General features: G+C 38.2%; 1 protein-coding gene across 6 annotated transcripts in view; it reads right to left on the minus strand.

Annotated features, from left to right (window-relative positions):
- The window catches only part of LOC149153182 (putative pentatricopeptide repeat-containing protein At3g23330), a 206,211-nt gene that overhangs the window by 142,332 nt on the left and 36,261 nt on the right, over positions 1-27,618 (minus strand). For 5 of the 6 annotated variants that reach the window (XM_089443280.1, XM_089443278.1, XM_089443277.1 and 2 more), the window contains exon 3: positions 19,318-19,443. In XM_089443280.1, coding sequence (XP_089299406.1) covers positions 19,423-19,443 — 21 coding nt within the window. In that variant the 3' untranslated portion in view covers positions 19,318-19,422. Of the gene's footprint in view, positions 1-19,317; positions 19,444-27,618 lie in introns of those variants that run through there. The other variant, XM_089443276.1, reaches the window with a different exon arrangement.

A 27,618-nucleotide genomic window follows, 5' to 3' on the forward strand; every position in this document is an offset into this window, starting at 1 on the left:
AGAGGGTAGGATAGGGAGTAGGTTAGAGAGTAGGTTAGGGAGTAGGTTAGGAATTATCATAGAACGAGTACCTTACTTAATCAATGAAATGTTTATCCATATTACAAAGAATAATTATAAGGTCAAATAAGTGATGGGACCAAATAAGCGGTCCCATTCGTCCTTCTTCATAGAATACATGTATGCAAGTGTTCGTTGTTCCTTTCCCCGTCTCTCCCGAAAATACTAAAAAAGCATTTCCAGTTGGGGCAATTTTTTTTTTTTAATAAGATCTCGATGAGTTCAACAATGAGTTCTATATTACAACATAGAGATCCATTAGAACACTTACTATATAAGTAAAATAGTGGAAGAACATGAATCCTGACCAAAATTTCTCTGATTTCTAAAAGCGGAGAATTGGCTATATGGATTGTTAGTATAGGCTCGAGGATCATAAATTGTTAATAAGAAGGGGGTGAAAAGCAATTCTCTCCTTCGCTGCGATAAGAAACTGTATCACTGTCACTTCCGTTACAAGGAACTCGATTTGATCCTTTTTCCTGATAAGGAAACTCAACGTTCATTTTTTTCTTTTTATTTATTTACAAGGAAGACCGTAAAATGTAAAACCAAAATAGTTCACTCAGAACACCTTTTAAGAGATTACGTGGAACGATCAGATCAAATAAACCATGACCAAATAAATGCTCAGTCACCTGAAAATCTTCAATCACTTTCTGACCTACTGTCTGTTCGATTACTCTTTTACCTGCAAATGCAATGTACGCTTTAGGTTCGGCAATAATAATATCTCCCAACATGCCAAAACTAGCAGTCACTCCACCAGTTGTCGGTGACGTCAGAATCGATATATATAACAACTTTTTCTCCTTCTGATGAATATATAATGCAGAAGCTATTTTAGCCATTTGCATTAAACTAAAACTTCCTTCTTGCATACGTGCTCCTCCGGAAGCACACACCATAATTAATGGAAGAGATTCCGCGGTAGCGCGCTCGATCAGACGGGTTATTTTCTCACCTACTACAGAGCCCATACTACCTCCCATGAACTGAAAATCCATAACTCCGAGTGCGATAGTAAGACCATTTAATTGACCTATGCCTGTTTGAATAGCATCAGTTAAACCTGTCTCTATTTGATAGAAAGTGATATGATCCTTATAAGATTCATCCTCAGAATTAAGATTATCAGAATGAGAAGGTTCATTCTCAATATAAAATTGAAGAACATCTAGAGTGTACATGTCTTCATCCATAGGACGCCAAGTGTCACGATCAATTGGAAGTTCTATTCTATCTGAACTATTCATATGCAGATAATATCCACATTCTTTACAAACACTTTGATTCTCTCTCAAGAATCTGAGATATAGTAAGTTCTCGCAATTATCGCATTGAGCCCATAACTTCTTAATTTTAGCGTAATCAATAATTTTATTCTTGTTTTTCTCCGTCTCATTGGCATCCCTACTATCCCTTTCGACCGAATTTTTTAGTAATGCAGTTATTTTACGCTTGTCTTCGAACCACTCCTTTATAGACATAGAGTTTTCCTTCCATATAAAGGTGAAAATTGTTACTTTTCCTATCTTATTTTGTATGAAGAGAAGTCGTATAAGTATAAATACAATGATGAAAATTATTAATCAATAGTGGAATGAATCATTGAGAAATCATTTCCATTCATTATTGATTAGGAATCTGAAGTATCGATCCGGGATTATGATAGAATACTTTATTCTATTATAAAGAAAGATTCTCTCCTATACCGCGATGGAAAGGAATTTTCATTTAAAATACAACATCTTTTGGGCTAGAAGGGATTTGAACCCTTGACTTCACGGCCCGGAACCATGAGCTCTGATCCACTGAGCTACCAACCCTATCGAATGATCTATAAGATTATTGTAAAGGATGAATAGGATTCGTTATCGAATGCTTGACCCAAAAAAAATTTCATAAATAACTCTGTTTGAGATATTTAACCTTGGAAATATCTATATATCAATATCTACATAGATATTGATGTATAGATATTAATATATGGAAATTCCATATATTGATATCTGAAATCCCATATCTCCGCTCACGATTTGGACTAATATTTGGGGTAGTAGTAAAAGATTGGGCCGAGTCCGATTGGTAGAACGAAAGTCACTGGATTACAAGCGATCAATCACATCAAATTCAAATTTGATCTCCTTCCATACTTCACAAGCAGCAGCTAGTTCAGGACTCCATTTACAAGCTTCATGGATCACTTCATTACCTTCACGAGCAAGATCACGTCCTTCATTACGAGCTTGTACACAAGCTTCTAGAGCAACCCGATTAGCTACTGCACCAGGTGCATTTCCCCAAGGATGTCCCAAAGTTCCCCCACCAAACTATAGTACGGAATCATCCCCAAAGATCTCGGTCAGAGCAGGCATATGCCAAACGTGAATACCTCCTGAAGCTACGGGCATAACACCTGGCATAGATACCCAATCTTGAGTGAAGTAAATACCACGACTTCGATCTTTTTCGATAAAATCATCACGCAGTAGATCAACAAACCCTAAAGTTACGTCTCGTTCCCCTTCAAGTTTACCTACTACAGTACCGGCGTGAATATGATCTCCACCGGACATACGCAATGCTTTAGCCAGTACCCGGAAATGCATACCATGATTTCTTTGTCTGTCAATAACTGCATGCATCGCGCGGTGAATGTGAAGAAGTAGGCCGTTGTCTCGGCAATAATGAGCCAAAGAAGTATTTGCGGTAAAACCTCCCGTCAGGTAGTCATGCATAACGATAGGAACTCCCAATTCTCTTGCAAATACTACCCTTTTCATCATTTCTTCACATGTACTTGCAGTAGCATTCAAATAATGTCCCTTAATTTCACCTGTCTCAGCCTGAGCCTTATTAATTGCTTCCACACAAAAGACAAAACGATCTCTCCAACGCATGAATGGTTGGGAATTTACGTTCTCATCATCCTTAGTAAAATCGAGTCCACCACGGAGACATTCGTAAACTGCTCTACCATAGTTTTTGGCTGATAGACCCAATTTTGGTTTGATAGTACATCCCAATAAAGGACGACCATATTTGTTCAATTTATCTCTTTCAACTTGGATACCATGAGGTGGACCCTGAAAAGTTTTGGAATAAGAAGGGGGAATCCGCAAATCTTCCAAACGTAGAGCCCGTAAGGCCTTGAATCCAAATACATTACCTACAATGGAAGTGAACAAGTTAGTAACAGAACCTTCTTCGAAAAGGTCTAAGGGGTAAGCTACATAGGCAATAAATTGAGTCTCCTCTCCAAGAACGGGCTCGATGTCATAGCATCGCCCCTTGTAACGATCGAGACTAGTAAGTCCATCGGTCCAAACAGTGGTCCATGTACCGGTGGAAGATTCAGCAGCTACTGCTGCTCCCGCCTCTTCAGGTGGCACCCCGGGTTGAGGAGTTACTCGGAATGCTGCCAAGATATCTGTATCTTTGGTCTGATATTCAGGAGTATAATAAGTTAATCTGTAATCTTTAACACCAGCTTTGAATCCGACACTAGCTTTAGTCTCTGTTTTTGGTGACATAAGTCCCTCCTTTATTAATAATTATTTCTCGCAAGGACGAGGTCTGCTCGACATGGACCGAACGTAAACAGTCAATTTTTACAGAAATATCCTACAAAAATTCGTCCGTTATTGGGGTGCTAGATACACTCTCATTGTATAATGTTCTTTATGTATGACGCAACCCAATCTTTGCTCTTGAAGTTCTTCCTCCATGGATTGACCCGAGAACCTTTCAGTGGTTAAACTAGTTCATGAATGAAATCAAGGAACCGAATGGACCTTTGACCATAATGGTGCGAATTGTCCGAAAATACATATACAGATGTGCGTATGAAGAGAAGAGATAATGATCAATGAGAGAAAGGTCATGAATATCAAGTTTCATATTTCACAGATGATCTGGACATAATTTTGAAGTATTTTCGGTTTTAGTTATGGATAAATTGGTTCTAGTTATAGATAAATCGAAGACTTCCTCATGATCCTTATTCATATCCATCTACCTACTTCATATTCCAAATATGGATGAATTTAAACTTTTCAATAAAGTTGGATTTTACCAAGGTGGTAACTTCCATTTATTATTTACTGGTCTGATCGACCCAATATGGAACATTTTTTTTTTTTTTATTGATGATATTGGCAAAATCATATTTATATATTCTTCATGGAAATTATTTCCATTTTTGTATGAGAAAAAATCCTCTTGTTCTTGGGGTTTCCGCACGTGTAGAAAAAAATGTGGGATGTATTGCTCAAATCATTGGCCCAGTACTAGATGTATCTTTTCCTCCAGGTAATATGCCTAATATTTACAATTCATTGATAGTTAAGGGTCAAGGTACAGCCGGTCAAGAAATTCAGGTTACTTGTGAGGTACAACAATTATTAGGAAATCATAAGGTTAGAGCTGTAGCTATGAGTGCTACAGATGGTTTGACGAGAGGAATGAGAGTGATTGACACGGGAGCTCCTCTAAGTGTTCCAGTTGGTGGAGCTACTCTCGGACGAATTTTCAATGTTCTTGGAGAACCTGTCGATAATTTGGGTCCTGTAGATGCTTGCATAACATCTCCTATTCATAGACCTGCTCCCGCCTTTACAGAGTTGGATACAAAATTATCCATCTTCGAAACAGGCATTAAAGTAGTAGATCTTTTGGCTCCTTACCGTCGTTGGGGAAAAATTGGTTTATTTGGAGGAGCTGGAGTGGGTAAAACAGTACTCATTATGGAGTTGATCAACAACATTGCTAAGGCTCATGGAGGGGTATCTGTATTTGGAGGAGTAGGAGAACGTACCCATGAAGGGAATGATCTTTACATGGAAATGAAAGAATCGGGAGTAATTGATGAACAAAAAATATCAGAATCAAAAGTGGCTCTGGTCTATGGTCAGATGAATGAACCACCGGGAGCTCGCATGAGAGTCGGTTTAACTGCTCTAACCATGGCCGAATATTTCCGAGATGTCAATGAGCAAGACGTACTATTATTTATTGATAACATCTTCCGTTTTGTCCAAGCGGGATCAGAGGTATCCGCCCTATTAGGCAGAATGCCTTCCGCCGTGGGTTATCAGCCAACTCTTAGCACGGAAATGGGTTCTTTGCAAGAGAGAATTACTTCCACAAAAAAGGGATCCATAACCTCGATTCAAGCAGTTTATGTACCTGCTGACGACTTGACCGACCCTGCTCCTGCTACGACATTTGCACATTTAGATGCTACTACCGTACTATCGAGAGGATTAGCTGCGAAGGGTATCTATCCAGCAGTGGATCCTTTAGATTCAACATCGACTATGCTCCAACCTTGGATCGTAGGCGAAGAACATTACGAAACTGCACAAGGGGTTAAGCAAACTTTACAACGTTATAAGGAACTTCAAGACATTATAGCTATTCCTGGACTGGATGAATTATCGGAGGAAGATCGTTTAATCGTGGCAAGAGCAAGAAAAATTGAACGTTTCCTATCACAACCCTTTTTCGTAGCAGAGGTATTCACAGGTTCCCCGGGCAAATATGTGGGTCTCATGGAAACAATTAGAGGTTTTCAAATGATCCTTTCTGGAGAATTAGATGGTCTTATCGAACAGTCTTTTTATTTGGTGGGTAATATTGATGAAGCTACCGCGAAGGCTATAAACTCCAGCATGGAAAGTTAATTCTGAAAATGACCCTAAATCTTCGTGTACTGTCTCCTAATCGAGTCATTTGGGATTCAGAAGTTAAAGAAATAATTCTATCTACTAATAGTGGTCAAATTGGCGTATTACCCAATCATGCTTCACTTGTGGCAGCTGTAGATATAGGAGTTATGAAAATACGTCTCAATGGGCAGTGGTCCACTATGGCTATGATGGGCGGTTTCGCCAAGATAGACAGTGATAGAATAACTATATTGGTAAATAATGCAGAGAGAGATGTTGACATCGATCCCCGAGAAGCCCAGGAAAATTTTCGAATAGCTAAAGCTGACTTAGCTCGAGCCGAAGGCAAAAGACAAGCAATTGAGGCTGATTTAGCTCTGAAAAGGGCTAGAACCCGATTAGAGGCTATCAATGCTAGCCCCCCCGTCTCTAATTAACATTTTCTATAATGATCTGAAAAATGGATTCAATGTTCCGCCTCGATCCAAACACGTGGAGTAAAACTTATTAGATACCATTGAAAACTCGATGGCATCTAATATGTTTACCTACTATTGGATTTGAACCAATGACTCTCACCGTATGAAAGCGATACTCTAACCACTGAGTTAAGTGGGTCATTTATTCTGATAGGTAGAGTTGGATTTATAAACGATTCTAAATCGAAATCGAATTAAATGTATAGACAATGTATGTGTCCCTGGCACAGATCGAACTTATTGGAACGTATTGGATCATAGTATTGGATCATGAAATATCTACCTTGACATAAAGTGATCCATCTGGTTAGTATAGTAGTGTATCACCAAGACTGGCAAGGAAGGGCTATAGCTCAGCAAGGTAGAGCACCTCGTTTACACGTGCACCAATGGTTTTCGGGAGAGTTTATCGATTCGTCCGATCCACGAAATAGATTCTATGTGAAATAGTCTTACTCTATAAATTTGTTTCTCTGGGGAACAATAGCATGACAAAGATTAAGTTCGATCTGATTCGAATTACGGATCTAATTGATATGGTCAATCCCAGCTCTGTTCAATGCCAGGCATAATGAGTATAATACGGGGACCTCAAAATAGATTCTTTTCGCTCTATGAACTTTTAGGTGTATGAAGTGTCATATTTTACTTTTGGAGCGATACAAGAGACTCTATTTGAGTCAATCTATGCCCGAGCAAGGCAGACCTACGTCAAAAAAACCTTTTGAATAACTTTGGGATTGCTTCCGAAGGGTAAGAATTTGGAGCACACGGAACCATATTAGTATCTTACCGGAAAGAGGAGAATGGCAGACTAACCAATCTTTCCATCAGTTAATGAAAGAGCCCAATGCGAGAAAATGCATGTTGGGTTCTTGGAACAGTTCAAATTATTTTGATAATAAGAACTTTGATCTGTTCTACCGAGAAGGTCTACGGTTCGAGCCCGTATAGCCCTATACATTCCACTAAGTGATACTATTTATATATATCCCCTCATAGTCCGTCCCTATGACTTGGCCTTGAAAAGTCTTTCAAATCATATCAATCTCATGTCCTTATCTAGATCGATGGATGGGAACGTTGGACCAGAGCAGGCATATTAGTATTTTGGATCGATCGAGATTGATCCGATACCAGATGATCAAACCTATAAACTATTTTTATTTTTTTTTATCGCTAGTTCTTCGAAAAATTCAAGAGTTCTCTCGAATATCATATGTTCCAAGCAATCCATAGAGCAGTCAAAGTATCGATCGGACATGTGACTTTTAGCTCCATCCAAACGCAACGCATTTCGTTGGGGTTGAACAAAATTTCCGTTCAATCGAAAATCCCGGATGTATCTATCCCTTTGCTAAATATCGGGACGAAGATCTTGATCAACTAGGATTCTCTACAATAAGTTATGTGCGGTAAATCGAGCCTATTTTTGAACCATAGAAGTGGCAAGTACGACGGATATTCCGAATACCTGGGCAGAGAAATTCTCTGGAGTTGATCCATCCTAGCTAAAGGCGAACCTTTGGTTCGTTCTCTTTCTTCACCTAAGATCATCACATGGTTTTTGAGACCCAAGATTTTCATATTGGGACAAACACTCTTCCTTGCCTCTAGTTCCGTTCTGGTAACATCTCACAAAAATGCAATCTACCGGCTATGCATATTAGATCTACATCTGGACCAACGTTTGCTTTAATCTACCCCACTATTTTATAGAATACACATATTTCATGGAATGCATTCTGGAACAAACAATAGAATAAAGAAGTCTGTTGGGTTGGGACGAAAGAAAGAAACTATTACCCCTTGTCCAGAAATTATGTGGACAACGACCCAAAAGAAGCTGCTTTCTGCCCCGTTACAAATAGATCTCTACTCGGCAATAGATCTGTCCGAAATGATTTTATATCATTGTGAGATGAGTGGGCTCATCTCATAACGAACTTATATGTGAAAGATTTGATACGTTCCACGGATCGATTGACGCCTACCAATTCTGTTCGCTTGATCTAAACTTTCAAACGAATTAACTGAAAGACAACAATCAAATTTATATTTGATTCATCAAATGTTCACTATCTCCGTCGGTAGATGAGCCTTTAAATTTGTATCTTTGTCCCATAATCTGCATAATAATATAACAAAGAACTTGATTGTATCCTAACCGTGCATGTAAGATAACAAAATTTTCCAGATTGGAAAACCCTATACCTTCTAATACGAGAAGGAAGGATACAAGTTCAAATGGTCTAGATTCATCGAATCTGAATATATGATAAGCGAATAGGGTCGAACTTGTCGACACAGCCACAACCTTGATCATTTTAAACAACGACTCTCCGATCAAATACCCTGCCCAGAGTTGTTGAGATGGACAAGATCTTAGTATCAAGATAAAACATACAATAAATATCGAGATAGATCTCGATCTATTCCATTTACACCGAACCATTTTAATGGTTATGGCCCGTTCATTACAACTCAAATAACGTGGGATCTACCAAACCAATCTGTAAAACTGTGTTAGTTGAAAACTAAAATCTAATAGGGAAAAACAATAATTATCGCCCATGAGTGAATAGACAAAGGATCGATACGAAAGAAGAAAGATTCTTCTTTCACGTTCAAAAGAACGGAGGGAAGATGGGATCGGGATATTTCTCCGGGAGAAATACAAAATACTTCATATTTATCACATATTTGATAATAAGCCATACAACTTGTTCGAGAGTTGAGAGTTAGTCATCGATCTTGCTTTGATCCCCTATCAGAGGTCACCGACGACCCACATAAGAACAAACGTTAGCTCATTTTTTATTCTTGGAAGAAATGACTGTAGATAGATAAATTGGTTTTTCCGGGGCGGACGTAGCCAAGTGGACCAAGGCAGTGGATTGTGAATCCACCACGCGCGGGTTCAATTCCCGTCGTTCGCCTCATAAAAGAAGATAAAAAACGGACTGGATCCGAATCCGATTTGTTGTCATTTTCATATTTCGGTGAAAATATTTCTATCTATGTAATAGAAATGGACACCTGAGCCTTCTTTCTTCGTGGGAAACATGAGCCCTTTATCGGACTTGAACCGATGACTTACGCCTTACCATGGCGTTACTCTACCGCTAAGTTAAAAGGGCCCCCTCATCATATATGAATGAGTGAGTCTACTATGGTAGATGGACAACAAATTGGATATGGATGATCCATCTATCTTTATAGATATCAAGTTGAGAACATATATTATAGTAGCTCGTAGGGTAAGGATCGCTATACTGGAAACTCCGGGCTGAGCTGATACGAAACGGATGGAGAAAAGTTATGCCTGAGAGCATTTGCTGAAATATGTTCGTATTGCTAGAAGAGCCAAAGGCTCAACGGGTCAGGTCCTATTGCAATTACTTGAAATGCGTTTGGATAATATTCTTTTTCGATTGGGTATGGCTCCCACCATTCCCGGAGCTAGACAATTAGTGAATCATGGACATATCCGGGTCAATGACCATATGGTAGATATACCAAGTTACCCTTGCAAACCTCAAGATGTGATTACTATAAGAGATCAACAAAGATTGAGAGCTAAGAATATGGAGCCATTCCAGTTTATGGCTCTTTTTCTTCCTGGAAGAGGAAGATCTTTCTAAAATGAATTAGAAAGAATTCAATTAGAAGATTAGAGGAGTTGAGCAAAAAAATTCCTTGATAAAGAGAAAGAACAACCTAGAATTTCTAAAACTAGAATGGATAGAATCCTTTCTTCTCTCTCGGAAATAGAAGAGAGAGAATTAAGGAATTCCGGGATTTGGATTCAAATGTGGAAGGAAAGAAGTGACGGAATATCCGTCAATGGGATTGTGGCGTGTATAGTTTAGTGATACAGGTGGGTTTTATTCGTTACATTATCAACTTAAATAGTTAAAGGATATTTGGATGGAAAATTTATGCAATTTAAAAAAAAAATACACACATTTTTTTCTTTTTTTTGGGAGCTCGATATTCAAATTGTTGTATCTTGTAATTTCAGATTTCCAAGGTCTGAAATTTCATCCTATGGTAGTCCTATGAGTCTTCTTTCCAATGCCACAAGTCCAACCAAGATTGGATTCTCCAAGAAAAAATTATGCCCAATATCCCACGATAACTTGATTATAGACTAGTTCCGTAGAGCGAACTTGTACGGAGTTCCACGTGTCATTATTTCGACCTTCGGCCTTGAAAATTATACATGAAAAGCTATAGCCCGTGCACTTTCAGCCACCTTTACGGAATTCAAATCCGAAGCTCAGAGAGGAAGTTATGACAATTTTCCCTAAGTCACTTGTTTGACGTTGAATTCTGGAGTCTGCAAAAACCCTAACTTATTCAAACCATATCTCAAAAAATATAGCGAACCAACATCTGAATTTTTTACACAAAGTTCACTAAGATGTCTGCTCCACATGGTCGAAATTTCAGCTTCTGAAGCCTCATCGAATAAAAAGTTATAACGAAAATACCAAGATGACTTGTTTGAAGCAGTGAAACCCTAGAATCCAAAGCTCTAATACCAAATGCTATGCAACCAATTCACAAAATAGAAGAAAAGATAGATCAACGACTTGAGAAATAGCCTCTTCGAATTAAGCTCAACATTTAGCGCGCATACTCCATTCCATGACAAGGTCATATGTTAAGACAACTTCTACAATATGTTCACAGCTAAGTTGCACGAAATGCCAAAATGTCTAGAGGTTTCTGAAACGAGGACGGCCCGAAACGCGACCCCCGGAAAATGGAAACAGCCGAAACGTCATATATATATATATATATATATATATATATATATCAATATTAAATAAATTATAACACATTATTTTGCAAGAAAAGAAAGAATGAGACATATAAATGACATTTTAGAAGGAAATCCAAATTTATATTAACTCCAACAGATGATTACATGATGCAAATATCCAAAATTAGCCTTTATAGATGAGGCTTTACATCCAAGACTCCAAAATCAGCCTTTATATGTGAGGTTATATGTGCTAAAACTGAAATAAAACATGAACTAAAGACAATCATGGCTACATTAATATATCATTACTAATACAACTCATCCTCATCAGCAAAGATAGAACAAGATGCTTGTTCAGCAAAAGAGGCAACTCTACTAGTGCTTCGAAATGCACTTGCATCACCACTAGCACAAATATCAAGAACAGAAAGGGAGAGCTCTAAATCTGAACGTACCGCATACACATCCCATTCTTTATGAGGTCCACTTGTATATTCTTCACCCCTACGAGATACAAGCGTAGGTTTTAATGCACATAATTCCATTTGTAATTTTTTTTATTAAATTTAACTAACAACCACATAAAAATTTGTTTATTAGTGTGTTTTGGTGCTAGATGGGGCCCATGCCCTCTTTCTACTCATTGAGATGGCCGAAAAAGGCTTAAATAAATGTTTATGTTTCTTTTTGGCCGCCGAAACTCGGATTGTCGCAGTCGAAACCCTGCCGAAGCGCCACCAGTCATACCGTCTGGCGTTTCGAAATCGTGAAATGCCGTACGGTACCACTGGCAACGTTTCAAGCCCCTTTCGGGTCATCCCGGGTACTAGTACACCACTAAAACTGGTGTTTCCTGCAACATAGGTTCACAATAAATATGAGTCTCTTCTTTATTAGCAAATTTGACCCATTCATTGACTGGTTATTGCAATGTACCAATGTTACTTGGGAGCCAGAGCGAAAACAGGTGCGGGAGCGACATTTTCAAAAGCTCCCGGTTTGGGAGCGAATCCCGGAGCGATTTTTATATAATATATATATTTGTTATACTTTTATATTTTGATACATATATGTCAACAAAAACATGTAGAACGATGAATTAGATATAAAAACATAAAAAAACATAGATTGATCATTGAACCATATAACATCAATCATCTAGAAGTTATAATCTTGATCAACCACTTCCACAAGTTAGTAACATACAACATATTGGGTCTCGTGAATCATGATTCATTAATCTTAAAGTTTCAACTTCAAGCTTTCAAAATTGAAAATTCAATATATAACATTTATCATCATTGATCACCGAAGTTGTACTTGTAAGCTAAGTTTAAACTTTAACCATTACAAAAAATAATATGTAACATGAAATGAAATGTTACAAAATGAATTATGAAATGAAATGAAACAACTTTCACGAAGCATCATATTCATAATTCAGAATCATTACCAATGAGTTATAATTGCCAACTTCAAACTTAAATTGTCACAATCATATATTGTTTACAAAAAATATCATTATGATATGAAAGAGTCAAGACTCAACAGTTATGAAAACAAATAGAAACTAGAAAAGACACGTAAACTGTAAATCTATTATCTACTACTTCATGTGGCCCTTGCCACGAGAAGTGTCTAATGTATGAGCAAGTCGTGGTGGTCTTCTAGGAGTCTCCTCCCGCACAGACCAAAGACCAGAACCAGAAGGCACATGCCCTCCACATGAGGGTGTAGATGGAGGCGGCGACAACAAAGGAACAAGACTCGGAACTCGAGCACTGCTACTGGATGGTGGAGGTGGCATGGTTGTTGCTTCATTTTCCTCTCTCATAAGTTTCGCTTCCAGTTCTTCAAGATGTATAGTGCCATCCTCCTCAAGTTGTAGTGCACATAAACCAAGCGTTCCGTCGATTTTCATTGAGTCTATTTCTTTTCACATTATGTATGAAGCTGTAGGTGCTCCAACACCTCTTTGCAGAAGAAGTATTTACAGCCTATGAGAGAACTTTTTTTGCCAATTTTGGCAAAAGTCCATGGCCGCCATATGATTCCCACCATGTGAGAGCATCAAATCTGTCTCTATCTTCCCTTGCATGAAAGGTACCAAACAAGCCAATGCCACTGAAGTATCTACCTAATTCAAGACGCACACTAGCACATTCCTCCCTGTCAAGTATCAACTTTTCTAATGCTTGCAAATACCCTGTAGATACCTCTTCATCTATATGGGGTTTGACCCTAACCCCACCCCCTGGTGCAGGTTGGCCCAACCAAGATGTAGAGTAGTATTTTGGCGTAAGGATATACGCCAAGCAATGTAGTGGAACATTAAGTTTATCCCACCGTATACACACACAATCGTGAATCAGTTTATACAAGTTGGGATCATTGTTATGAACAATATCTTTTATTTGCCCCAACATGGTATCCATCTGCTCATACACCTTGCCAATCACTGGTTTATATGTATCTGCAAACCGAATCATGTGATAAATGGGCTTGGTGAAATCCAATACTTGCCTCACACATGCCCAAAACATACCATCAAGAGTGGCCTCCTCCACCTGTTCAAAACCTTGCCTGTCAGCTGCATTTGTAGCCCTTTCCTTTAATACCTGCTAGTGTGGACTTGATACCATGCTAGCCAATGACTCTCTTACCCTCAAAAGGCGCCTAAAGGTGAGGTAATAGCTACCAAATCTAGTCCTCAAAATCTTCAACAACACCAATCTTGAGTGACTGCGGAAAAGGCCATGGGTATTTCTATGATTTGTAATAAAGTTTATCATTTGTTTGCCTTTCTTGTACAAATCACCAATCCATTTGTATTGTTCATTTTTGTTCTTAACAATATCATGCATCAAAAGGTTCATTGTGTGAACCTAACACCCAGACCAAAATATGTTGGAGTATTTATCCTCAATAATTGGTCCCGCTGCCTTACAATTAGGAGCATTATCAATGATGACTTGAATGACATTGTATGGCCCAATACGGTCAATTGTTTCAAGTAATGGTTCTGCAATGTTGATGGCGGTCTTGAACTTGTCTGAGTAATCATATGCTACAAGAAAGATGGCACCACTAACAAACACAGCAAGAACATTTATCAATGGCTTGCCTTTTACATTTGTCCATCCATCAAGTACAATGGACACCCCATGGCCAATCCAAGAACTTGTCATTCTATTCAAAGAATGTGATATTTTTGCTTTTTCATGATCAAGTCCAACGGTTCTTGCCTTGTCATACCCAGGGCTCTTGTATCCTTTAGGGGCATCATTTATGGCAGAAACCATTTAGTGCCAATAAGGTGAGCGAAGAACATTGAATGGTATCCCACATGCATAGAGAAACCTGTAAACTTTTGAATCCACATCATTCCTACACCCTTCATCAAGGAAATATGAAATGCTTCTATGCCTTAAACCCGGTGACCCTGTGCCTCCATATCCACTGCCTTGGGAGGATGCTGAAGGAGTTCTTTGTGCATGTCATTGTGAGCTTGGTTCAAAGAAACCCTTTGATTTTTTAGATTTGTATTGGGCTTCCTCCTCTTCCCTTATGTATTTGGCTCTATCTACTACTGACACACTTGAACAAGTTTTGATTCCTATTTCTTTATCTCCATCCCATGGCCTTTTCCTGCAAAGGTGCTTTCTGGCACGGGTGTATGAACCTGTGTAATTATTGTTGCAATGGGGGCAACGAAATCTAGTGGTTCCACCCCCTTTCCCTGCTTCAAGGCTATTAACATACTTCCACAATGGAGTTTTGTCTTGTTTAGTTTTTTGAGCTGACTCATGTTCACTCTCCTCCAGCTCTTCCTCACCGGGGTTTTCATCAAATCCACTATGACCCCCTCCTTCATCCCCTTCTTTATTTTCAACCCTCCCTTTTCTACTCTCCAACACCATAATAACCAAAAAAAGAACCAAAAAGAAAAAAATGCCAAGAAATATAACCATGATGTTTGAAATTTGAAGTTTTGGATCTGCAAAATTTAAAAAAATGGAATGGGAATGGGAATGGGAAATAGAGAAAAAAAAATTATTTATTTATTTAGGAATGAACATTAAAAAAAAAATTGCTCCCTCTTTGGCATCCAATCTCCCCTTGCTCCTTGCTTTCTCCTGCTCTCTCAATCTCTTGCTCCTTGCTCTCTCCTTGCTCCTCACTCTCTTACTGTCACTCTCACTCTCTCTCACACTCTCTCTCACTCTCATTACAATGATGAAATGAATGAGGGAGGGTCTATTTAACCCTCCCTCCCTCACTTTATTTCCACAAAAATCGCTTTTTTTTCTGCCGAAAACTTTTTTTAACTGCGCGTTTTTCCGAGCGTCGCTCCCGGAGCACCGGGAGCAACGCTCCCTATATCGAATTGAAAAAAACCAGGGAGCGGAAGTTTTTTTAAGGGAGCGCGCTCCCGAAATCGCTCCCGCTCGGGGAGCGATTTCGGAAGCGTGCTCCCAACCCGCTCCTGAGTCGCTCCCGCCCGGAGCGCAGATTGGGAGCGGGATCGAGAGGGGGGGGGCCTCCCCCGCAACACTGCAATGTACAAAAACAATTTATACCACTATTTTATCTTCTTCTCAATCTTTTGGAGCAACCAATCATATCTTCAAAAGGGGTTTTCACATAGTCATAAACAGAGCCCAATCTTAATCAAGGTTCATTGTCACATTTCAGAATGCAATGTCAAAGGGTAATGTTTCTGGCTTCATGCATTAATACAACCCTCATTGAGTATCCACACAAATAGCTCAGATCCTAGTCCCAATAGACCAGATTAATGCACCAGATGGAGCGTTACACATATGAGGTTATCTCCAAGCCTCAAATCAAGGTCACAATTCTATTGCTATTCCAGGGACACATTAAGACAGTCAACACTGTACTATTGCTAGATAACTGCTATGTTTGTAACTGTCAAAAATCCTTGCTTGGGATCTTTGTCATGTCAATTTTTTTAATGCAGGTCGTTGGCATACATCTCCCACTTTCTGACCAAGCAGGATTATTCACTACTGGAAACGAATCTTATAAAGCTACTCCAAATTCTGGACAGTCTGGAGGTGGGAAATATGGCCACAATAACTTATCTATTCAGCACTCTAGAAAATACCACCAACCTGTCAAGAGATAACATTGCCCATCATGCCAAAGCTGGGAACGATGCTAAGCCCATACACCAAAAAACAGAGGTATGCACAGCCCTCTAAGGAAGTTCTGCCTACAGGGACTTTGGCCTACCAGAGGGTGGAATTTCATTGTCAAAACTTGGCCCAGGTACAAAGGAATGCAGGCCCTCTTCAGCTGGAACTCAACCTGCCCAAAAGAGATGCTGGTATTTGACCCATATAATTCAAAATTTCGGCCCAGGTGTTACGTTATATGCAGAAGTTGGCCTTGGTAGAGACTCATCTCCTCAACAAGAATTATTGTTTAGGTTATAGTGCAAAATCTCCAAAAAGCCTCACGTCTGTAAATCATTTTGGTGCCATCGATGTGAGCTACAACTTGGTAGATAAATGTGATGCCAAGAAGCACGGAGCCGTAAAAACAAAAGTGAATATACCTCCAATTTCTTCTGGCCGCAGACAAATGTGTTGCTTCAGAATAAGTGACTTTCGCCTGTAAGAACAGCGAAGTCCTAAGGAATTTCCTTCACTTGTCAGCTTCAGAACGGGACTTGTCTTAGCAGAATCTTGGACCAGCATAAAGCACTAAACAGCTCAACACGTCAGGGGATGAACACGTGCAAGGTACCAGCGAAACCCCAAAACGTAGCCCCTCAAAAAAAAAATTAAACAAAATCAAATACCACTTTCAGTTCTATCGTTCATTGGGTCTTCCTCTCCTCCACAGAATCGAAGAAAAAGAAACTTCTTTTCAAAGTACGTCTATGGAGAGCTGGACGGAGACAATATATAGATTTTAATGATTGTCTAGACGGGTCAGTCGACTAGACATGGAGGGAGAAATTTAAATTAAATTAAATTTTTAATTTCAATCCTTCAAGGAAGCCGACTCATCCTTTGGACAGAAATTCATTTCAAAACTAAATTGAATTTAAAAATTAAATCTTCCCTTTGACCAATAAATCTTTTATTTAATAAACATCCTTCTCAAACTTAGGTCATATCGTTAAATTAATTTTCAATGAAATACCTCCTTATGAATTTTATTTTAATTCCTCTTTTGACTTGTGGGGCCACAAATCAAACTCTCCACATAACATTTCTCCATATATGACATATTTCATAAATATATTTAATGAACCCTATCTTAGCCATATGTCATCACTATTGGTCCTCATGATAATTGTGATGCCACCTCAACAACACTCGTGGTTTTGGGACCATTAACTAGAGCTTCATCTTTAATTGTGTGTATCTCTCAAATTGTGAGGGCCCACGAGACGCTCCACATACCACCGGAATCAACTCGATGTGTAGAATCAAATGGCGAGGGTCTCCGAGGCAAGCACACTGATATGATGCTCCAAAAATAACAACTAAGTACGGGGCATGACCATTGTCCAAGGAACCAAACCCTAGGGCTAGGGTTTCTTCACTACATCCTTTCACTGCATTATCCCCTGCATCCCTATTCTTGCTATGACATCAATGATGTGTTGCACACCTGCTCGACATCCTGCAACTACTCCCACTTTGACATCAATGACAACCTATTCAACAAAGACCAGCGCCAAACAATTGAAGAAAAACTACTCAAAAACCCCTTCAATTGCCTCCAAAAACATCCCAAGATCTTTGGAAAGAAACTCTTGAAACAACTCCAAATCTCCCCAACAAACTCAGTCCAAAAGCTCTCCAACTCAGCCCTTCAACCAACTCCCCAAATCTACCCAAGAACCTCCTATAAACAACCCTACAAAATCGCAAATATCTCTCCAAACCCCCTCAAAAGACTCGGCTCAAGAAATTCAAGAAGCTCAAATGAATAGTGTGAGTGAAATAAGAAAGGGACGATGCCTTTAAATAGGTTTTAAAGGGGCCTTGGGTTGTTTTAGATCTGGACCATATCATGAAAAAAAATTAAAAATGACTTTTTTGGGCCCCCAAGTCGCTATGTATGGCATCATATGGAACCAGCGGGTTCAATACCAAACTAGCGATTGTTTGTCTGTGACTTCGCTTCGAATCATTTTTTTCCCAAAGCTGGTCCAACAAACCAATTCAATCCAATCTGATCCGGTTCTTATAACATTACTCCACCATCAAGAATGCAATTCCTAACTCACGCACTAACTTAGACTGGAAACGCACTAAATGGATCTATAAAAAGGAAATGGCACCCATCATAAGAGCGATATATTTCCAGTGTTCCACAAGGACATGACCCCCGCATTTCCCATGCTTCAGAGGTGGCAGTGGTGCTTAGGGAAATGTTTCCCTACATCCCATTTTCGGCGAAACTCCGGGAAATGCATGGGGAAACATTTCCCTAATGTGAGGGACATGTTCCCCAAAGGGAGGGTATCTAGGCACCCCCCCCAATCCCCAAAGAAGGGGGACACCTAGGCAACCCCCTAATTTTTTTTGTCCAATTATCCTCTAAAGATAGAAGAAAGGTAGATGATAGAACTTTGAGGAGTTTGTAACCCTGGTAGTTAATGGTAATATTAAATTTTTAAAGTAAAATTGACATTCTCCTTTATCTACCTTTTCTTTTAACATTACCATTAATTGTTTCAAGATGTTTGAGAGTGGTTCCAACCTCATCAGACTTCATTAGGAGAAAGTATAATTCCATATCCCAGTTACAATTTAGTAGACTTAACAGTTTTTAGGATTTTAGGATTAGCATGATTACAATGTTTCCACTAGGTTGCACAATGATGAATTTACATGGGATGAATTGTTATTTTTATGATTTTCTCATTATTATTTGTAATTTTGTAACTTTAGAGACGGTGACCCCAATACCCCCCTCTTCCCCCCTCCTATCCCCCCTAAATTTCCCTAGAACTTGGGAATGCTCCCAGACGTCACCTACCCCACTCTCCCGCTCCCTCATCTTGGAAACTTGATGGAACCTTGTACATTTCTAAAATTACCAATGAAGTTTATGTAGCTTGTGAAGAAATTCAATGGCATGAACATTAATATGGGAAAATTCAGTTAAATCGTTGATCGAAATTTGAAGTAAATTCAATACACAAACCACAATCTACTTTTCTTCTAACTTTCATCCATTTAGAAATATATTTGTTTGTTATATTCTATTTGCATTTTTAAGAACTAAAACATGAGTTTTGTAAGCTAGAACCAACAAAAGACTAGAGAGTCATATTTCTTACCATTTCAACTCAAGAAGTAAGCATCCATAGATAGATGGTACTCGATCAAAAAGCATAACATCAATCTAACTCCAAGCCACATGATACCCTTTCCATAATACATGACTAGCATGGTTCCACCATTCCCTACATAAATTTGAAGCAATGGAATGTAATTAGAACAAAACAAAGATATAAAAATTGAAACAAATTGCTCACCTCAACAATGTTATTTTGTTACAGTTCATTGTTTTTTAGCACACACTTTGGTCTCTAAAATCCTAGCTTAGGAGCTGTAGTTTCCCTTATGGATCCACCCGCATGAGGGAGTAGCCTCACCCCCTCTTTTTGGAGGAAGACCCAGTTTTGTGGACTAAAACCCCAACGGGTAGAGACATGACACCTTATTCACCAACAGTTGTCAATATATGATAGGGCTTATCACTGTAATCTCACCACGTATAAGTTGAATAACTTGAAGATCCAAAGGTAGTAAACCAATCATTGACTTCACACTCGAGTAGGACCATATGCACTAAGCCAATCATTGGTTTGCTTGCAATTAACACCAAATTTAAGAAGAGTTATTAAGGGTATGTCACTAATAAAAAATAATTTAAGTCAATTAAGTATTAATGCTATCAAGGGTATGTCACTAATAAGAAATAATTTAAGTCAATAAGTGTTAATGCAAATATTAGGAGGAATATTAAAGTGATCCACTTACCTCAGAATAAAACGATACATATTTTAAAATATTTAACATTCTAAACATATTATGAATTACTCCATACATATCTTAAAATATTTAACATTATTAAGCCCCTGCAATGGTCAAATTATAAATATTGTTACATAAGTATGTGGTCTCCTACAATCAAGGATCCCCATCCAACGTTTATATGAGATCCTTAAGCTATATATTAAGAGATGCCATGAACCTTCTATGCGAGAGATGAGATCTTAACGAATTATCCAACAACAACAAAAAATCGAAATTTTGTGATCACCCTACGGAGAAAATCAACACAGAATCTTTATGTAAAGGGTTTGGTTCTTGTTTCGCTTTAATTGCAGGTTTGAGACCGAGAAATATCCAAGAGAGAATATTTGAACTTCCCTCATCTTACTGTAGCACCTATACAAGAACACAAATATTACAGGTCATTAAAGGTCTACAATGTACATTATTGAGCGAAGATCATTACAGGTCTAGCAAAGGTCAACACAAGCACAGTTGAGGGTTTCGGTCTTCCATTTGAACTGCAGTTGAAGCAAAAATTAATGCAGGAAGTCAATCTGATTTAGGGACTATTCGATTCATTTGGCATTTTCATTATCTCTTGGATCTATCTCAATATAAGGAAATATCTTTAACTAAGCTGCAAGAAGATACATCGGACAAACTGTAGTGGTAAGTATTATTGTTAAAATTTGATTTTTAATTAATTGGTGTGCTTCTTCCTGTCATTGTTTTAAGGTCTGTATACTAGTTAGGACTGTATCAAGTCAAGTAGAGGGGACTAACAGCTTGTTGTGATGTGTTAAATCTGAGTGTTATGTTTGGGCTATTAATTAGGACTGTGTCAAATTAAGTTAAGGACTGCATTTAGTATAATAGTGTTGTGTTGCATTTAAGCAAGTATTTAGAACTGTGTCAAGTCAAGGTAGTCACATTGGTTAGGGTCTGTCATAAGTTAGTTCTTGATTAAGATTCTTGTATAGCTTATTTGTTGTAGTATGAAAAGTATTCCTTAGCTCTGCCTTAGTTAACAGTCAGTCCAGTCTTAGATTAACTATATTAATTGGACAAGTCAAGAACACAAGGCACAAGCTCATTTCAAGTACATACTATTGTCATTTAATTTATAAATCTTGTATATACATTTTTTGTACTTACATGTGTATTGTGACAGAGGTAAAGTATCATTGAAGGGTATTTTTGTTATTTTTGGGATTGGGTCTCGTCTTGGGAAATGGGAGTTTCGTTTGTTTCTTTTCAGGTATGAGAATCCTACAACAGTGACAACAGCAACAATACAGTGACAATAAGATCAAAAACATCAAAGCAGTAAGACTTTCTTTAGCTCAGTACAGCCTAATCATCAAGAACATGGTTGACATATTATTGAGGCAAAAGCATTATTGAAGGACAGATTGTTGTGGGACAGTGCAAAAGATTGGCATCTCTCAGTGTTGCAGTACATCAGATACATCAGTTTCATCACCAGTTTTAAATCAGCAACAAGGCAGAAGAGACAGGTCATTAAACAAGTCATTGTATAAACATTATAAGTCTTGTAAGTAGTATGTCCAAGAGTCTGTGTTATTTTTCAAACATCATTGTAAAAGGGTCATTATCCCTTGTAAAGGAGCCCACATTTGTAAAGAGTCTATGTCATTGCCTAGAGTTGAAGAATGCAAATTTGTTTTGGGAAAAGGGCTTTGGTTTGTTGTTGGGACAAGGGTTCTTAGTTTGTCGGGACAAGGGTTTAGGTCCTAGTGTGTCAGTTAGTCAAAGAAAATCATTGTAATATCATTGTAACGTGGATCATTGTCCCTGGTACGGGAGTCCACACTTTTGTATTTAATTTTTGTCTTTATAGGGTGGTAGGGTGGTGCTAGGCAGGTGAATGAAGTCACCTACAGGTTGGGGCATGTAAACACTTCAAGGTGGTAGGGTGGTGCTAGGGTGAGTTGGGGCTCGCTAGGGTGTTGGGGCATCCATTCAGCTGACTGCTGATAAAACCAAGGCGTTAGGGCATCCTTCCAGTGGGAGCTGGAGAAGAATGCTTTTCTAGAGTTCTAGGAAGTCATAGTTTTCTTTTCAATTGGCACTGAAGATTAAAGAACTTATTAGAAAAGCATTCGGTGGTTTTTGACCTAGAGGGGGTTTTCCACCTAAAAATCTTGTGCCTACTGTCTCTATTTTTGCATTGTTGTTTACTTCTCTTACTAAACAATAATAATAATAATTGAAGATTAACTAATGCTCTAAAAAGATTAATAAAGTGCTAATTGCTAATACTGATTCACCTCCCCCCCCTCCCTCTCAGTATTTCTAGCAATTGGTATCAGAGCTTGGTTCCTTCAGTAGTAGTTTAACAATTGGAAGGAGATCATGGAGTACACCAAGAATAGAGTTCCTCTATTTAATGGAGATAACTATGAACTTTGGAGCGGAAGGATGCAAGTTCATTTACTTGCGCAAGGATATTAAGTTTGGGAAATTGTCGAGCAGGGCTACCAAGCACCAAAAGATGAACAAGGTAAGAAAAATATCATAAATGATGCTAAAGCAAAGGATCCCATTATAAGTGGACTCACTCAAACTGTCTATGTTAAGGTATTGGTTTGTAAAACAGCTAAGGAGGCATGGGACAAGCTTCAGAATATATATCCAGGAGACTCAAAGATCAAGGAAGCAAAACTTCAAATTTACAGAGCTCAATTTGAACAGCTAAGGATGAAAGGAGATGAGAACACAACAGCTTACTTTCAACTTGTAGACGAAATAACAAATGCCTTGGAAGGATTAGGAGAACCAGTTGATAAGAAGGTCATTGTTCGGAAAGTCATCAAAACTCTTCCATCAAGATTTAATCCTAAGGGCAAACAGGTATCCAAACCTAGATCTAGTTGTTGCAAAGAGGAAGAAGAAGAAGAAGTAGGAATTTCAGATGAAGAATTTGCGTACATTACAAGGAAGATGAAAAGAGGCACAGGTAAGTATAAAGGCAAACTTCCATTAGTATGTTTTGATTGTGGTGAGATAGGTCATTTTTCCGCTAAGTGTCCTCATAAAAGTAAAACATTTACAAAAGGAAAGAAAGGTCAAATGAATTTCAACAACTAAGGTAAGAAGAAAGGGCTTAAGAAAAACTCTCTCCAAGGAAGATAGTTCCTCATCTGAAGAAGAAAGTGACAGAGATGAAGAAACCAAAGAAAGAGTATTATTTATGGCTAAGCATAACAAGATGGAAGCATCTGACAAAGAAGAAGATGAAGAAGAAGAAGTGACTGAAACCGAATTTCAAAACGAAGTTGTCAGAATTATAAAAGAACTCAAAGCAGAAAGGAAAAATGTTAATTCTCTAGAAACTGGATTGAAGGAGGTAAAGAATCTCAACAAAAGGAATGAAGAAGAAATCATCAATCTCATAGTAAAGTTAGAAGAAGCCAAAAGAATTGAAGAATCACATAAGGATGAGTTAAAAGAAAGTAATGAGGCAAGGGAAGAACTAGAAGCCCGAATAGTATTTCTTCGAAAGGAAGTAAAAAGGGGAATGTGTATGTGAACATTGTCGGCATGGCAAGCATATAAAAGTCTAATTCAATACAAAAGAACACATTACATCACAACCACTGGAATTAAGACATATTGATCTATGTGGACCAATGAGGACTAAAGGATTGAATGGTGAATTATATTTTATGCTAATGATAGATGATTATACCAGGATGACAACTGTTAGTTTCTTGAAGAAAAAGTCTGAGGCATTTGAATGTTTCAAGATCTACAAGGAAATGGTTGAAAATGAAACTGATTTAAAGATTAAATGTTTGAGATCTGATAACAGCGGCGAATTTACCTCCAAAGCATTTCAGCATTTTTGTGAAGAAAATGGAATAAAAAGGCAGTTCTCAACAGCCAGAACACCGCAACAAAATGGAGTTGTTGAAAGGAAGAATAGAATTGTACAAGAAATGGCCAGAACAATGCTAAATGATTCAAAATTAGATGACAAATTTTGGGTTCAAGCAGTTGATACAGTTGTATTTATTTTGAACAAAAGTTTGCTTAGAAACAATTGTGATATGACTCCATATGAACTTTGGAAAGGAAGACCAGCAAATGTCAAATATTTTAGGGTATTTGGAAGCAAATGCTATATTAAAAGAGAAGATCATAAAACAGGAAAGTTTGATTCTCGAGTAGACAAAGGTATTTTTGTTGGTTATTCATGCAAAAGAAAAGCTTATAAATGTTACAATCAGAGACTTAAACGAATAGTTGAAAGCATCAATGTAACATTTAATGAAGATTATGGCTCAAAGGTTAATGAGGAAAGCTCCTCTTCAAGCAAATCAAAGATACACGAGTCAGAACTAGAAAGGGTCAAAGAAGAAGTCCTAGAGCAAGCACAATTGAATAAGGAAACAACTACCAACCAAGAAGAGATAAGAGACGAACAACAGGTTGAACAAGAAGCACCCCCAAAGGCCCCCAAAGAATGGTATCAAAAGAATCATCCATCAAATCAAATCATTGGGGATCTCAATGAAGGAATAGGAACTAGAAAAAATCGACAGCTTCGTGTACCACAACAAGCCCATATTGCTCTTTTAGCTACATTTGAGCCAAACAATTTTGAAGAAGCCAATCAAGATGAACATTGGGTAGCTGCCATGAATGAAGAATTGGATCAAATTGAGAAAAATGACACTTGGGAATTGGTCCCACGACCAAAAGATAAAAATGTCATTGGGACAAAATGGGTTTTCAGGAACAAGTTAAATGAGGATGGACAGGTTACCAGAAACAAGGCAAGGTTGGTTTGCAAAGGATATGCACAGGTTGAAGGAATTGATTTTGAAGAAACATTTGCTCCCATTGCTAGAATGGAAGCTATCAGGATGTTCTTGGCTTATGCATGTTCGAGAAAGATCAAAATTTATCAAATGGACGTGAAATTAGCATTTCTAAATGGAGAATTAGAAGAAGAAGTATATATAGAACAACCTGAGGGATTTTTGCTCACTGACAAGAAAGATTATGTTTGCAGGTTAAAGAAGGCGTTGTATGGTCTCAAACAGGCACCCAGAGCATGGTATGCCCGTCTTGACAGGTATTTGCAACAACAAGGATTCAAGAAGGGAAGTGCGGATAGCAACCTTTATGTAAGGATTGAACATGATAGTCTGACAATTATTGAAGTATATGTGGATGATATAATCTTTGGGAGTAATGATGACAAGTTAAGTAAAAAGTTTGTACAAATATGCAAAGTGAGTTTGAGATGTCACTACTTGTTGAGTTGACATACTTTTTGGGACTTCAGATATCTCAGCAAGACAAGGGAATATTTATCTGTCAAACCAAATATATCAAGGAAATGTTGAAGAGATTTCAAATGGAAGATTGCAAGCCAGTTCTCACCCCAATGGTGACAGGTTGCAAGTTGAGCATAGATGACTCATCCAAAGATGTGGATCAGAGGATGTATAGATCTATGATTGGTAGTCTTCTATATGTAACAGCTTCTAGGCCAGATGTGATGTAAGCAGTTGGGCAAGTTGCAAGATTCCAAGCAACACCAAAGGAATCCCATGTCATTGCGGTAAAAAGGATTTTTCAATATCTTAAGGGGACAACAAAATATGGACTATGGTATCCTAAAGGAAATGAGCTAACCATTGAAGCTTATACCGATGCAGATTGGGCAGGAAGTGTTGATGATCATAAGAGCACTAATGGATCAGCCTTCTACCTAGGTGGTTGTCTTGTTTCGTAGTTGAGCAAGAAATAATCTTAAATCTAATTATCCACAGCGGAAGCAGAATACATAGCAGCAGCAGCCTGTTGTACCCAAGTCCTTTGGATGAAACAAACTTGCACGATCTTCAAGTGAAGTTTGATGAGCCCATTCCAATCTTCTGCGATAACACTAGCACCATTAGTTTCTCTAAGAATCCTATGATGCATTCAAAAACGAAACACCTTAAGAACAAGTACCATTTTGTTCTAGAACAGGTTGCCAAGAAAACCATCAAGATTGAATACATTGGGACGAAAGAACAAATCGCTGACATCTTTACCAAACCTTTACCACGTGAGGCATTTGAGTACCTTCGCCAAAAGCTTGGGATTCTCCCACATTCCCATTAGACTATTTTTTTATCCAGTCAAGTCGAAAGGGAGAGTTAAGGCACGTTACAGGTCTGCAAGAGAGGCAACATGTTAGGGGGAGTTACCCTTTGGGGGAGAGAAAGTGTTAGGAAGGTTTGAAGCATGATGTTAGGGGGAGTTATGATCACGGGGGGAGTACTTGTGTTGCCATCAATGCCAAAGGGGGAGATTCTTGAACATGGTTGTCATTGATGTCAACCCAAGCAGCACCAAGAGCTACCCCGATATTCCATGGAAAATTTGACATGGCAATTCATGGAATCTTGTGTCAAGATCCTTCTAGATAGATTCTCCTCGACGAGATGTTTCCATTGATATATGGTACGCCTCGTGGTTCCTCCTGGTTTGAGAGAAAATTGAGGTTGAAGTTGAAGACCCAGTTTTGTGGGCTAAAACCCCAGGGGGTAGAGACATGACACCTTATTCACCAACGGTTGTCAATATATGACAGGGATTCTCACTGTAATCTCACCACGTATAAGTTGAATAACTTGAAGATCCAAAGGTAGTAAACCAATCATTGACTTCACACTCGGGTAAGACCATATGCACTAAGCCAATCATTGGTTTGATTGCAATTAACACCAAATTTAAGAAGAGTTATTAAGGGTATGTCAGTAATAAGAAATAATTTAAGTCAATAAGTATTAATGCTATTAAGGGTATGTCACTAATAAGAAATAATTTAAGTCAATAAGTATTAATGCAAATATTAGGAGGAATATTAAAGTGATCCACTTACCTTAGAATAAAATGATACATATTTTAAAATATTTAACATTCTAAACATATTACGAATTACTCCATACATATTTTAAAATATTTAACATGATCAAGCCCCTCCTTAACACCTAACGGTCAAATGATAAATATCGTTACATAAGTATGTGGTGTCTCCTACAATCAAGGATCCCCATCCAACGTTTATATGAGCTCCTTAAGCTATATATCAAGAGATGTCATGAACCTTCTATACGAGAGATGAGATCTAACAAATTATCCAAAAAAATTCTTAATTTTGTGATCACCCTATGGAGAAAATCAATGCAGAATCTTTACGTAAAGGGTTTGGTTCTTGTTTTTCTTTAATTGCAGGTTTGAGACCAAGAAATATCCAAGAGAGAATATTTGAACTTCAGTCATCTTACTGTAGCATCTATACAAGAACACAAAGATTACAGGTTATTAAAGGTCTACATTATTGAGCGAAGGTCATTACAAGTCTAGCAAAGGTCAACACAAGCACAGTTGAGGGTTTCGGTCTTCCATTCGAACTGCAGTTGAAGCAAAAATTAACGCAAGAAGTCAAGCTGCTTTAGGGACTATTCGATTCATTTGGCATTTTCATTATCTCTTGGATCTGTCTCACAATATAAGGACATGTTGTAGCGGCTACAACCACCCTCCAAAAT

This window comes from Pinus tabuliformis, chromosome 9 (assembly GCF_031772625.1).
Source record: "Pinus tabuliformis cultivar Carrire ecotype Pingquan chromosome 9, CPIR1, whole genome shotgun sequence".
NCBI lineage: Eukaryota > Viridiplantae > Streptophyta > Pinopsida > Pinales > Pinaceae > Pinus > Pinus tabuliformis.